Source organism: Tenrec ecaudatus, chromosome 10, assembly GCF_050624435.1.
Source record: "Tenrec ecaudatus isolate mTenEca1 chromosome 10, mTenEca1.hap1, whole genome shotgun sequence".
Classification (NCBI taxonomy): domain Eukaryota; kingdom Metazoa; phylum Chordata; class Mammalia; order Afrosoricida; family Tenrecidae; genus Tenrec; species Tenrec ecaudatus.
The window spans coordinates 141,946,884-141,960,876 of record NC_134539.1 but is presented as its reverse complement, the minus strand read 5'-3'; the positions used below and the strand labels follow the sequence as shown (position 1 = coordinate 141,960,876).

The 13,993-nt window shown below is 52.9% G+C and overlaps 1 protein-coding gene across 1 annotated transcript; it reads right to left on the bottom strand.

Annotated features, from left to right (window-relative positions):
• Positions 1–206: 206 nt before the first annotated feature.
• Positions 207–12,189, bottom strand: METTL2A (methyltransferase 2A, tRNA N3-cytidine). Its single transcript, XM_075562025.1, has 9 exons — positions 12,003–12,189; positions 11,756–11,847; positions 9,730–10,064; positions 8,887–8,936; positions 7,319–7,379; positions 5,201–5,340; positions 3,682–3,788; positions 2,294–2,359; positions 207–1,606 (listed from the first exon to the last, which is right to left on the bottom strand). Exons 1-9 carry the CDS (start codon positions 12,122–12,124, stop codon positions 1,452–1,454), a joined length of 1,128 nt encoding a protein of 375 aa, XP_075418140.1. The 5' UTR covers positions 12,125–12,189; the 3' UTR covers positions 207–1,451.
• Positions 12,190–13,993: the final 1,804 nt, after the last annotated feature.

The following is a 13,993-nucleotide window of genomic DNA, read 5'->3' as shown; positions in this document are numbered from 1 at the left end:
GCACGTATTTCTTCTCTGGAGACATCAGGGTCGGTGGAGAGGGGTCCAGGAGCCTGGCACCCTTTCAGGTTTTCTTTTTCCCGGTGAGAAAGACTCCCATTTCCTGAGAGTTTCGGTTATTAAAATGAAAAACAATGTTGGTCTTGGTGCACTTCGCTTAAACAAAACACAGCATTTATGTGAACATGTGAGCTGACAATCCAAAATGCAGGAATGTAGCAAAAGTTTATTTGCTAAAATAAAAACGACACCAACACAAACAAAACGGTGACAACTGAAAAAGGCAGGACATGAAAGTGTAGCAGGGACACCTAGCAGTCAGTGATGCACTGTAGCTAAAATTAAGTCTCCTCAAGTCTTTTTGTGTCAACATTTAAGGGCACCAAGCGAAAAAGAGCTTTTTAAGAAACAGTGCGTACGGGGGCGTTGCTTAGCAAAACCTATGGCTTTGATTAAGTGGAGACCAGGACCCTGTCCTTCTGAGGAAACCCCATTTTGAAGGTCTTTAGGGGCTTTCTGAGTCAAGAAAACCTTCATAGATGGAGACAGTTCTTCCCACTTGAGCCTCCTATGTTGGTTATGAAACGATTCACCTTCGCATTTACCTAGCCTAAGTACGTGAATTCCCAAATACCGTAGCACAATGAACATTCAAACAACTTTACTATCACATACAATGCACTTACATGGGGACAGATTCTCGATGCGTTCTAACTTTAAGAGTCGCACAGATACAAGTTCTCATTAGAATGGGGCGACAGTCTTTGAAAAAAGGTTATATAAAAATGAGCAGTAGATATTAAGCACTCAAGTAGAAGGCAAATGTTTTGAGAATGATGATGGCAACAAATGTACGTATGTTCCTGACACAATGGATGTATGTATGGATTGTGATAAGAATTGTACAAGCCCCCAATAAAATGATTAAAAACAAATAACCAAATATGAAGACTGTAAAAATAACCTGCTAAAAGAGAATGCTAATGATACACTATTAAGTGAAACATAAATATTAAATTGTGCTCACTAGGTATCATTGTAATTCATGAATATATCTGTGATAGGGACAAAGACTGGAAGGAGAAATACTTTTAAATGTAATCAAACGTGTTAGGATAATGGGATTAGGGTGGCACCATTTAAGGCCTTTAAGCATGAATGTTTTCATAAAAATACTTTTATCAAATAAAATGTATGGGGATGAGGAAGATTATGTGTTTCCTCCCCAGACAATTGAGGCATGTTCTTGAAAAAAAAAAAAAAAGAAAAGGATTAAAGAGCTTCACACATAAAAAGCAGTTAAACTGTTTGAATCTTGATAAAAAGCAATGTCCCCGAGGTTCAAGAAGGGTGCTGGAGTCCTTGGTCGGCTTGCCATCAACATGACGCGGCTTGTGGTCGTCCGCTGCAGGCGGGGCGCCCCAGCCCACGTGGAAGGGAGTCGGTGCCTCTCAGGCGGTGCCGGACAGCAGAGGCTTGCGGTATTTGCACTGAATCCAGACTCGGTACATGGTTAGCTGCTTCCCCCGGTTGACTTGCAGCCGGCGGTCAACCAGGTTCTGAACTTTCTCCAGTCCGGCAGCAGTGAAAAGGGTGTCCAGTTCATCTAGTGAGGAAGAGATGCTCACCTTGTCCCCCTTGAAAAAGCATTCAGCCTACTACTCTCCACCGCCCTCTACCCCCTAGCTCCCCACCCCTGATGGCAGGCAGGCAGGCTCCTGGCTGATAACTGCATTGCTGCTTCCAACGGCTCAGCAGGACTAAATGTGGTGGTTGGGTGAGGGCAAGTGTGGGCCTGGCTGCATTGGGGGGGAGGGAAGGGGCAATGATGGATGGGGAGTGGGGATTTTTAAGGTGAAAGGGGCCAAGCAAGTTAGAGGGTTTGAACCTTCTGGTTGATGCTTGGCTTTTTGGGGGTCTGTGATTGATGGCCCCCTTCAAATTACGTGCCAAGCCCAGCACACAAGAATGACAAGGCAGCTTCAATCAAAGGCTCAGGCGGTCCTGCAGGTGTCGGCCACCTAGTGGCCCAAGAATGGAGGCTCCGTAGGTGTGGAAAGAGGAGAGCTGGGGGCGGAGTCCCAGAAAGCAGACAGGTTACACAAACACACTCACCCCAGCTCAGTTTCCCAGGTGGACCAGGTGGGAGAGGGGGAGGGGTGGTCACATGACCAAGCCTACTGGAGAACAAGGAGCAGTGGGGTGAGGGGTAGAGAATGCAGGGAGGGGGGAGGGCCAGATGAAGCGACTGCTCCTTTGCAGGGTTAGGGACCCCAGATGGGAGCCGTCATACCTTGTGTGAAGAAGTAGACTCGGGTGCCGTCACCTCTCACATAGAAATGTTCTGACAGACACTGACCTGCAGTAACAGGGTCAAACTCAGGAACACGCACCGCATTTCTTCGAATGTCAGCGTCACGCACATGTGCACCGAGGTAGGAATTCCCGGGGGTTGTGGGACCCAGTCCTTTCTTGGGTTTCAAACTGCCATTGAGTGGGTTCTGACTCATAGTGACTCTACAGGACGGGGCAGAACTGCCCTTGTGGGTTTCTGAGACGGGAATGCTTTATGGGGGTAACAAGCCTCACCCTTCTCCCACAAATTTAGTCTTGGACACCTGCAGGAGCACTGAGTCAGGGCGCTGGGAGGCCCCGGAGGAGCCAGGACGGGCTGGAGTTGCTCACTATGAAGCATCTGGTGTTTTGCAGAACAAGATTGTCTTTCATAAAGGACCGGGCCCTGAACATGTGTAGCACAGTAGGCCCCGACGAGGAGGCAGTCGGCACCTCCCCCGTGGATGGTGTGAGTCCCCTTTCTTCAGTGTCTGTCTGGAAGACTCATTTGCACACTGTGTTCTTCACCTAAGAAGACCGGACAGGAGTCCCGCCAGGTGTGGGGTGGCCCTGGAAGTGGCTTGCACACACGCTCTGGACTCGATTATATTTCTATGGCCTCTTTCCCATGAGGAGGGGTGGAATGAAGCGCCAGTGGCAGGAAAGAGCGCCGCCTCCGTGTTCTGTCAGCAGTGGGGGACCGACCTCCTCCTCTGGCTGATCGTAGCAGCCTCAGGAGTGGCTTCTCACCAGCATTAGTTTCCCTGACCACCCACTATCCACACATCTGCCAACTTCAGGCTTTTTGGTGTGAAATGTGATGACATCCATTTCATCTGAACGCCTTACTGGCCACTGACTGTGCGCTGCTGGGAACAGGCCCTCAGTGGCCCTCCCTGTTTTTGATTTCCCCGACCGGTTTGCCGCCAGCAATTTCAACAGCATGAGCATCAGTGACATGCACAGAGAAGGTTTTCTCGGAATGGTTTCTTTTAACAGAAATCTGTGCAGATCACACACCCGAGTCCACAGATTTGACAGGTGGCTTCATGGCTCCGGGATGCTGAGCTGTGTCACCTTGCCCCCCATCCCCCCGGCCTCCTGCAGGTGTCCACTTTCTGTGGGACAAGGGCAGGCCTTTCTGCTCCCGTACCGGCTGCAGTCTGGGAAACGCACGGGCAGTTCTTCCCTATCCTGTCGGGCAGCCGAGTCAGCAGCGACTCCATGACTGTTTTTAATATACACATGTGAAATCATTTATGTAAGCAACGCTCGGGCTCGGTTACAAAGATCTAGACCATAAGCCCCAGGTGCCGTCTGTTCGTTCCTTTCTGCTGAGCCGCGTACCTGTGCGGAAGCGAAGCTGCGCCATGTCGTAGCGGCCGTAGTCGCGCAGCAGCATCAAGCCACCCGGCCGCAGAAGCCGGCTCAGCCTGTGGATAGCCTTCTGCATCCTGGGGGCGGAGGGAGGGCACGTCGATCAGATCTCCTTAGGGGCAAGGCTCATCTGTGTGGCAGCTCCCAGCAAGCCCTGGCCCTGTGCACCCATTAGATCCAGGCAGGTGCCAGAATGTCCCTCACCCGGGCCTCCTGAGCCCGCAGAGCGGACACCACCTGTGCTCCCTGGCTTCCTCCCAGCTGACAGAGTCCTGACCACCCAGGTGTTGGGGTGGGCGAGAGGGAGCTGCACCTCCACCCCAGGCGGGAGCTCTTTAATGATACAGCACCTGCCCCTTCTGGCTGCAGCACCCAGCGTGGTTGAGAGAGCTTGCTCAATGAAGGGTCAGCCTCGAGGACTTATCTGCGTGGTGACACAGTCCGCAGTGCACGGTTTACAGGGACCCTTCACGGCTTGCCCCCAAGTCCAGGCACAGAGTTCAGCTTCCAGAGAAGACAACCGGTGAGTTACAAACTTTCCAGAAATGATACTTCTAAAGAAAATGTTCAGCGAAAGCGAGGGTGGGTAAATGTAGAGACAGTAACTGGATTGATGGTTTCTCGGGGGTTGGGCAGAGGGAGGCTAGGCGGAAGTGAGGAGCTAGTAACAGTGTATAAGAAGGGAGCGTTTTAAGGTAGATTGTGGTGCTGACTGTATAACTTTTTGATGCCACTAAACTTCCGAATTATATGCCAATAAAACAAAACAAAAAAAGGGTAAATGCTTAAATTTGAAATGATGAAACTTTTGGTGTTTTCAGTCCATAGGGTTTAAAAAAAATTGTAGCATTTAAATGTCATTATTTTACCCTCATAGTATCCCTAGATGGCTGGATGAGTTCTACAGGAAACACGGCTGAAGTCCAGTTACTCGCCCAAGGTGGGGACAGTGGTGAGCCCAGGCCCTGGGCACCTTGCAGCCCCCTGGCACGTGTCAAGCGACTGTCCTGACTGGCATCAGGAAGGAGGGACCTGGCAGCATCCGATGGCGCTCGCAGCTCTCTACCACCATCCCCGTGACGAAGGCTTCCTTGAGCCAGCAGTGTCACGGGGATGAGGTTTGGACAGGGCCCTTTCAGGGACAGCAGCTGACTGTTTCCTCTCCAATCCTGACAGCAGGGGATCCGCCTTTCTGCTGTTTCCATCCCCTTGGCGGCACTGCGGTTCTGGCATGATTCCCCCACCCTTCCATTGCCGATCCTTCCCTCGTCCTCCGGTAAGATTTAATGATAATCCGAGGGCGGGACCTAATGGCAAACTAGAAATCGGCTGAGATGCTCAGGGAAAGGGCCGTGCAGTGAGGGAGCAGATGGGGCAGATTCGCTGCTCAATCGCTGCTCACTCGGGGCCCAGCTCGGAGCTCCAAGCCCCCACTCAAAGCAGCGTCGTCTTCTTACACGACTGGCTCGGGGAGGGACCTAACACTTACTTGTCTGGATCAATTGCCGAGAGAACAAATATGAGGACGATGACATCGAGACTGTCGCTGGGCACCGGGTAGCTCCGCTCGTCATCACACAGATCGTGCACAAAGGCCAGGCACCGAGAAGGATCATACTCTGGATTTGTCTGCAGCGGCAGCGGGAGGGACACACAAACGGGCATGCTGAGCTGATCACGGGAGGGGCCGGTGGGTCAGACATATAACCAAACCGAGTCGCAGTGCCAACTGCCGGGGCTGGTAACCCCCCAACGACTCCACGCACCGCTGCAGGACCCACCGTCAGTTCGTCGCCATCACGATGGGGCACGCCTGGCCCTCGCCTGCTCTGGACCCAGCAGTGCTTTGCTCTGTTGTCCTTTGGGGGGGAGGGGGTTGAGGGTGTGTGTGTGTGGGGGGGGAGGGTGAGGCAGACTGGAAGTGGACACCATAGGCTTTTAAAACAGAACCTGCTGACTGCTTCCCTGTCCTTTGGGGCTGCCCCGCCTGGTCCACCTGGCTCGTGGTGACAGAACCACCTGCCAGGACTGGAAAATGACTGGGAAGCTATGCGGCCAGGGGGCAACAGACAGTTCACAGGGGATGGAAGAGGTTTTCTAAGCGCGACTTAAAAAGGCTCTCAACCAGGGAAGGCTGGCAGTCAATAAAGTCACAACATAACTGGCCTCCCATTATCGACAGCCAGTTCTGGCTAGGTTGCTGCGGAAGCAGACACTTCTCAGGGTATCCACCCCTCCCCCAGCCTGACAATGGGACCGGGTGCCCAGCGGCCACTGGCAGCCCAATCAGGGGAAGGGGGTTACCAGCCGGGCAGTGACAACCGGCCACAGGTCAGAAGCTTTGGTAGCAGGGCAGCTGTCCCTGGGGAGGGGTGAGCACGAGGGCGGAGCAGCGGGCAGCCAGGGGCCAGGACACGACAGTGTGAGCCAGCTGCTGTGACAGGCCAGGGCACTCCCCTAACCCCACCCCTGCCCGCTAGGGTTCCTGCCCACCCCTTGGCCAGGCTGTCCTTCCTGCTCTTTGCCCTGCCTCAGTTTGTCTCCGCGTTCCTGTTACCTTCTCTGTTCTTAATTAAAACCCTACCCCCACCCCCGTTTTAGTGTGTTTTAAGTAAAAGTTGAGAGCAAACACGTTTCCCATCTGAGTTTGTACAGAAAGTGCTCCTGACACCGTTTCCCCCTCAGGAAGTCAGCACCGTTCCCACTGTGTTCCCTGGCTCCTTTTGCCTCGGTTTCCTATCTTCTCCTGCGCCCCTCCCCCCCTTTGCATCTGGGCAACTGCTGTCCTTTTGATCTCGGTCTAGTGGCCTCCTCTGTGAGTTACTGTGCATCGTCGGCTGAAAGGTGGTCTCCGGGAACGACCTCAGGCTCGGGGGTTCCTCCAGTCTCTGTCGGACCAGCAAGGCGGGTCTTTGCCGTGAATTTAATTTCTTTGTTCTATCTGCTTCTCCTCCTTGGCGATCCCCGGATGAGTGGTTGGCTGGTCGTGGTCATCAGGCATGGGGTCCCCGGTCCTCTGCTCCCTGTAGTCTGACTTTCTTCCCTCTTCTTTGCTCCGGTGGGAGAAGGAGACCAGTCATGGTCTCTTACTGGCCGTGCTTAAGCTTTTCAGACTCCAAATGTAACTCAACATGAACCGTGCTGTCGGTTGATGCAGTCGGTCGGTCCCCGGGGGAGCTGTGGTCCTGCCCCTCGAGCCTAGGTTTTGTCTGAGACGTCTCCATGCCCGGACCCTCACCTGTGTGCTCTACCAGCAATTTCAGAGGCCTGCAGTCCCTACAATGATGCACGTAGATACAATGGAGCTGAGGTGAATGCACCCCCTTTTATCGGCCCACACATCTTCAGCTTACCCACCACCGATGGATTCCGGAGAACTCGGACCGGAACAATCATCTCCTGCCACTCAGCCTGTCACCCACCCGCTGCAGAGGTGAAGAAACCTGCCCCACATGCCAGAGCCGCAGGTGGCAACTCAGCCTCCAGGGGCCCTTTCCTCCCGGCCGTTTCAGCCAGTCGGCAGGACAGCAAGAAGCCAGTGAGCACGCCTTTCCTGTCGGGAGAAAGCTTTTCCCCGAGCCAGTGAAGAGGCAATCACTGCGCTTACCTGGACCAGCTCCACAGCTGCCGACGAAAAATCACAGCAGTAAACGAAGAGCCCCGGGTCACTGAAATGGGCAGAAAACACAGGGAAGCAGACGGTGAGCTTTCAGGCTGGGCTCGGCCGAGCCCTTTTCTTGTGGAGCTGAGTTTAAAGGATCAAATGATGAAGTGTGAACCCTTCAGAGAAACCGGTACCTCGTAGGCGCGTCCTGTTTCATTTTGGTCAAGGGCCCTTTCCAGACCTTGTGCACGTGGCTGACATAAGACCCACAGGGTCTCACCACACGTCACTCTCCCTCTCATCTCCCTGCCAGGAACACCTTTGCACCGCCTCTCCACCCCACTGCACTGTGGCTGCCCTGGGAGCAGGGGTCACAACGCCCAGCTACAGGTTCCCGGGACCCTTTCCGAGGGCCTGCTGGGTGTTTGTTGCCCTACATGATGGAGTGGGTGGTGGGTGGGGGGAGGGCAGGCCAAAAGCTCATCTTCTGTTCTCCCCGATGCCCACTGCGAGTCCTGGCGCATGAAACGGACACTGGGAACTATCAAAACTTGCACTTGATTACGGAACTCGCCATTTTCAAAACCTGAAGACACTGTACAAATGATGGCCAAGGTACAAACCACCTGTACTCCCAGTGCTTTCTCTGGAGGAAACAGGGCTGACCGCAGGGAGCAGCCTTTCCTGGGACCTGCTGGGCCCCCGGGCAGACAACTACCAGGATGCAGACCACAAACCCGGGGAAAGCACATTTTCTTTACAGGAAGAAGCCCTAGTACTCTAAACCCAGGGCATGCGTGGTCTGGGGGTTTCAAAACCGAGGACCTGATTCATGGTGGCAAAAGCCTCTTGTCCACTCTTGGCAATGAATGACAGGAACACGTGGGGCCGAGTCAGTCCTGGGTTCTGGGGTCTTAGTGAACTGGCCCCCCAGGCCCTGGAGCAGACGCTAGCTCCAGCTGACACTCGCCATGGATGGCGCCGATGACGTAACGGTCCAAGGGAAGACTTCAATGGACACGTGACATTAAGAGTACAACAATCTCTGTCTTTTAAGCTATGATAACTTGCCGAGCGTTCTTACAGGTTTCTACCAGTAAAATGCATTTATGTAGGAGGTTAAGTCTCACTAGATGCAAGCTGACTAACTTACTGATTGAGAACCTTCCAGAAACACGGAGAACTTGGACCCAGATGGCATTTCAATAAGTGAATTGAAAACAGGAGCCAATCTGCCTGTATGTTGGCTCTGCGGCTCTAAGATGAGGCAATGACAGCCCAGCCCCCAACTGTTCCTCCAAAGACACCAAGCACCCAGAGAAAAGCGACACGGCAAACCCTGTGACTGTCATGGGTTTAACCGTCATGGCATTTTTCTGATGGTAGAGAATGACTTGGAGGAGGGGGCTTTGAAAAGCGGGTGGGAAAATGCCAGTATCTTTTCACTCTGTTTCCTCAAGAACAGTTTGAAGTGCGTTTCTGCATCCAACTTAAACACCCCTAAGAGTATACTGCAGATGGCGATAGATTCCCGTCCACAGCGCTGTCAGTGCAGCCTGTAGCGCACTTACTTGTTAGTTTGTAAAATTGGAAAGACTGTGTTTCCCACACCGCATCCGACCTGTGGGAGACACGAAAACTGTTACTCACATGCTCCCAGAGCTGCAGCTACAGAAGCCTCTGCGTGGTTCAGGGAAAGGGCCAGACAAGAGTACAGCCTTTTACTAGTGGAAGAACCCTGTGGAGTTCCAGCCAGTGGGCCTGTGCGTGAAGTCCTTTCTTACTGAGCCCTACTCGCTGGATCATGAGTGGGAGATGATTTCTAACAGAGCGGGCTGAAATCACTCATGAAAAGCAGCTTACAGCAGCCCCAACCTAATGAACAGGGCTGTGTGCAGCGCAGCAGCCTCAGGACAGCGACCACTTCCTAAGGGTGTTTCCTGGGCCAGGCACCGTGCCTGGCCAGTTCACATACATTACCTCAATTAATTCTCAGAGCTGCTATGAGAGAGGTGGCAGTCCCACAGAAGTCAATCCTGAGGTTAATATGGCTCCCAAAGGGGCTTCCTGTGGGGTGAATTTTACCCTCTCCCTTCTGCTAAGAAGTGCACTGACGAGCATCAGCCTGGCACATCCCCTGGTAGAGAAGGCAGATCACTCTGGCTTTCTGAAGCAGGGGGATGCTGGCAAGCAGTGCCTCAGTGGTCTACCGCTGCCTGCCAGGCCACCAAATGTCTGCTCTGCTCTGAGGACATTTTACTAGTTCGAAATTGGAGGCAATGCCCAGATCAACTCAAAGGCCAAGCCTAGTTACTCCCATCTGACAGAATGAGAATGTTTGTGGTCCCCCGATGGGCCACGTATGTGCAGAATAGGGCAGCATCACGAACGCCACTCCCACGGCGAGAGGTTACCTCGAGTATTCGGTAGGTGGCCGAGGATCCAGGAAACTCAGCAGCACCCAGTTCCAGGTGACCGGGCTTCTGGGTGACACCCGTTTTCTCTGCCACAGGGTTCGACAGACACGTATGCTGTTCTGCTGATAAACCAGGTCTGTCCTCACTGTGGTCGCACTCCAGGGTCTCCCTCCACTTGGCCTCTGAGGGCAGGCTCTTCAGGTGATTTTGGTTTGGGCTAGGCGCCAGCTCTGGGAACTCGGTAAAAAGCCAGTGTCTATCCTTGAAAAACCCATTTTCATGAATCTTGTAGAAGTCATTCCAGTATTTGTGGGCATTGAGCTCATAATCAACTGTAAAGAAAATTTTAAGAATCGTATTTCAAGTGCTTCCTTTGGGTCAAGTATCAATGACCTTCTTGCCTCACCAGATGCCACTTTCTACAACACTATTCTGAAGGAAAGCTAGAGACTCTTGGGGCGTGAAGCCCTCTGAGGGTAATTTATAGAGTCTGACACACACGCCCTCTTCCTGTCCTTCCCAGTGCCTCCAACTTCTGCTTGAAGCCTCCAAGCAGAGAACTCACTACTTCTTCATATTCCTCCCACAGCTGTGGATTCCTCTCAACTATCAGAAAATGCCAACATTAGGCAAAAACTTGTTTTGTTACCGACAGTCAAAAGTTCCAACTATTCCTCAGGGCCATAGAGAACAATTCCTTTGCCTGGTAAAACTCTCCTTTACCCGCTGCATGTTCCAGCAGGTTCCCTAGCTGCTGCTCCCGTGGGCTCACTGGTCACCACGGGCGGCTCCTCTGGGGAGCTGAGTTGGGATGACTCAGAGAGCGGGACAGATGAATGTGCAGACTGATGCCGCTTCAAAGGCAGTCCAAATTTTGGTTGTCTGCTCTTTGCTTACCTCTGGGGAAAGCACTTAATGCCCTGCGGTCCAAAGGTCCTTGACTGTAAAAAGAGGATATTGGGCTATATGATTTCCAAAATCCCTTCAAACTCTAACGTCTCTGATCTAGTCTCTCAGATCACACAGAAAGAAGACTTTGTAGCTGGACCATTCTAGTTGTACAGCACTTTCTCAGGGGGAATTAATTTGCAATCTCTAGCCCAGGCCTCCAGTTTTTTGGGGGATATTAAGCCAACCTGTCCTAGTTTTACACTTGGGGGGCACTGTCCAGTAAAAGCATACACTTCTCCGCAAGGGGCCCTTTTCTCTGCATGGACAACCCTACCCGTTCCTTAGAAGGAACGCTAACTCTCACACATCACCCAAGGAAAAGCCGCACCATCCACCGGGCATGAATCCCACCACTTGAGCCTAGCATCAACAACATCTCATGCAGTATGACCATGTAGAAGAGACATCCTCTAAGATGAGCCTGTAACCACATGGGTGACACGGACAAGCCACACTGGTCTAGTCTAGACCCAGTGTTGCAATGGTCAAACTGCTCAATTTGAGAGGGTGGCAGTTCGAACCCACCCAGCAGCTCTGTGGGCCAAAGACTCCATGATTCCCCAGACCCACGGTCCACACTCAATGCTGACTCATAGCAACTCAACATAGGGTTTTGGTGGCCGCAAATCTCTCTGGAAGTGGACAGCTTCAGCATTCTCCCAGAGAAGCAGCGGGTAGGTTCGAACTACCGATTTGGTAGTTAGCAGTCCAATACTTACTCCCGCCGCGCCCCCCATCAGTGCAGGTTGGCTCTTTTCCATAAAGATCACAATCTAGGAAATCCTATGGGGGCAGTTCTGGCTCCAGGTTGCCATGAACCGAAATCCACTCCAGTCGACCTAAGAACGCAATCACTAGAGAGCAAAACCAAGAGCTACCAGCTCTCCTCGCTCAAAAAACTCCACCCCCTCCATCCATAACAAGATTGCCAGACAGGCCACACTCCCTTCCTCGCCTCCGCTCCCCCCACGCGATGCTCATGAAACAAAGGCTCCTGCCGGCCCTGGCCCTCCGGGAGGGTGCACCCAGCAGTGTGCCGGCTGGTGATGCCATCGAGGGCACTGGGGCGCACCTTGCTTCTCCTGGGGCACCAGCTGGGCACTGTTCTCCCGGACTTTCTTCTCAGCCGCCGCGGCCTGCTCTTCCGACCACTGGACATTGTCCCTGGGGAAATCAAACGGGCAGCTTAGGAGCCGCGGCGCCAGCTGCGGGCAGAGTGAGTCGCTGGCCCGGGAGCCCCCGGTCCCTGGGTGGGCAGCGGGGCGGCCAGCAGCTCCTCGAGCGCTCCTGGGGCGGCGGGCGGAGGGGCAGGGCGTTACCAAGCGTTGTGCTGGAAGACGCGCGCCGGGTCGCTCAAGAACCGGCTCCCAAACCGCTCCCTCTTCCCATTGGGAACGGCGTGCGTGCCTTCAAGCGCGCCTTCAGGCTTGGGGCTCGCCATGACACCGGAGCCGGAAGTCCCCGCCTCTTCCGGTTCCGGAAGGCGCGGGAGCAAGGCTGATGGAGAAGCTGAGTTCTTCTGCCTTCCAGGCCGGGATGTCCTGGCCTACGCGGGTGGAGCCGGCTCCGGTGGGGTGGAGCCGGCCTAGGAGGGGGTGGAGCCGGCATCGGGGTGGGGGGGTGTGGGGGCGGGTGTGTGTGTGTGTGCCGGCCTCTGGGGGTGGAGCCGACCTCCGGGGGGTGGAGCCTGCCTCGGGGTGTAGAGGGGTCTCTGGGGAAGGCGACGACGCAGAGGCAGAATTTCTCCCTAGGGGAGGTGGACGTGTAGGATTTGGAAGAAGTGAGAACCGTCCCAACGAACCCCAGTTTATTGCTGGGATCCTCTTAACAGGGGCCCCACTTTTGCTCATGTTTAAGACAGGGTAGATCTTGAATCACTTGAGCTAAGAGGGCACCTGTTTGCACTGTAAGGCGCCCTGGTGGTGCAGTGCCGAAGCGCTGGCCTGCTCAGGGAAAGTCTGACCCTCTGCTTTCCTAAAGGCTCCCTGCTGCCTGTTCCACTCTGCCCCACAGTCGCACAGCAAGAGCAGCTCCGTTATCTCCAAAAGAGGCTCATGCCGGGGAGCAGCAGAGCCAGTTCGCTAGCTCCAAGTTAGAAGGAAAACGAGAAATATCTTAGAAGGGGACACCAGCGGGGAGCCCGGTGATGGTTTCATGAAGGCATGCATCTAGTTGTGGTCAGAATAGATCGAGATAATAAACCTTTACACTAGAATGCATATTTTGGGGGACACGAACTTTTTTTATTATATTTTTTTGTCCTTTTAGATCTGACCAATTAGAAAAGGCTTTTCAAACAGGACACGAACTTTTCCGGTACTTTCCATGACCCAAGTCGTGAGTCAATCACAAGATGTACATGTCCACTCTAAGGATCCCGTCAAATAATAAGTGTAACATTTATGATGCACATGCAATTTCCTTCATCTTCTGAATGACCCTTCCGGTAGATTTGACCCGACAGCACATCATCCAGATGCTTGCACACCACCTGTCTGTCTCTGAGCAAACAGAATGCTACAAAAAGGCCACAGGGACTGGAGTGTGGAGCAAGGGGGGAATGGAGTTAGGCCAAGGCTAGGTTCCAGCCTCACTATGAAGCTGCTGGCCCAAACGGAAGACAGCAGAGAATGAAAAGCACAATTTCCCCACTTCTGTATATTTAGCTTTTCTTAGTGTAGACTCCTATGCTGTCAAACGAATGCCTAGCACATGAGCTTGGCCATCGAATCGGATAGATTTCTTCGTTGCACACAGGGTAGCTGTGAGCCAGAACAGACGTGACAACTCTTTACAACAGCATTTCCCATGGCCCATCCCCTCCACCGATGCTCCTCCACGACCTCTAACCCACCGGGGTGTGGAGTCTAGTCTAGTCTGACTCACAGTGACCCGAAATAAGGTTTCCAAAGCTGTAAAGATGTATTTTTAAAAAACAGCTTTTCATGACCCCAGTTCTGCCTTTCATTTCACGCTAGACGGGAGCATGTACACTAGTACAGATAAGAGCTTATAATACATGGAATTGAGGTCAGATAAACTCCTCAGTAACAGAAATGGGAGTAGCAATTCCAGGAGGGTAGGGGGAAGGTGGGGCATAGGAAGAAAGGGGAACGGATCACTGTGATCGACACATAAGCCTCCCTAAGGGGAGAAACAACCGAAACCATGGGGGGAGGCAGCAGTCAGTGAAAGATATGAAAATAATAATTTACAATTTATCAAGGGGTCATGAGGGGGGAGTAAACAAAAAACAGAACCTGATACCAAGGGCTCAAATAGAAAGTAAATGTTTAGAAAATAATGATAA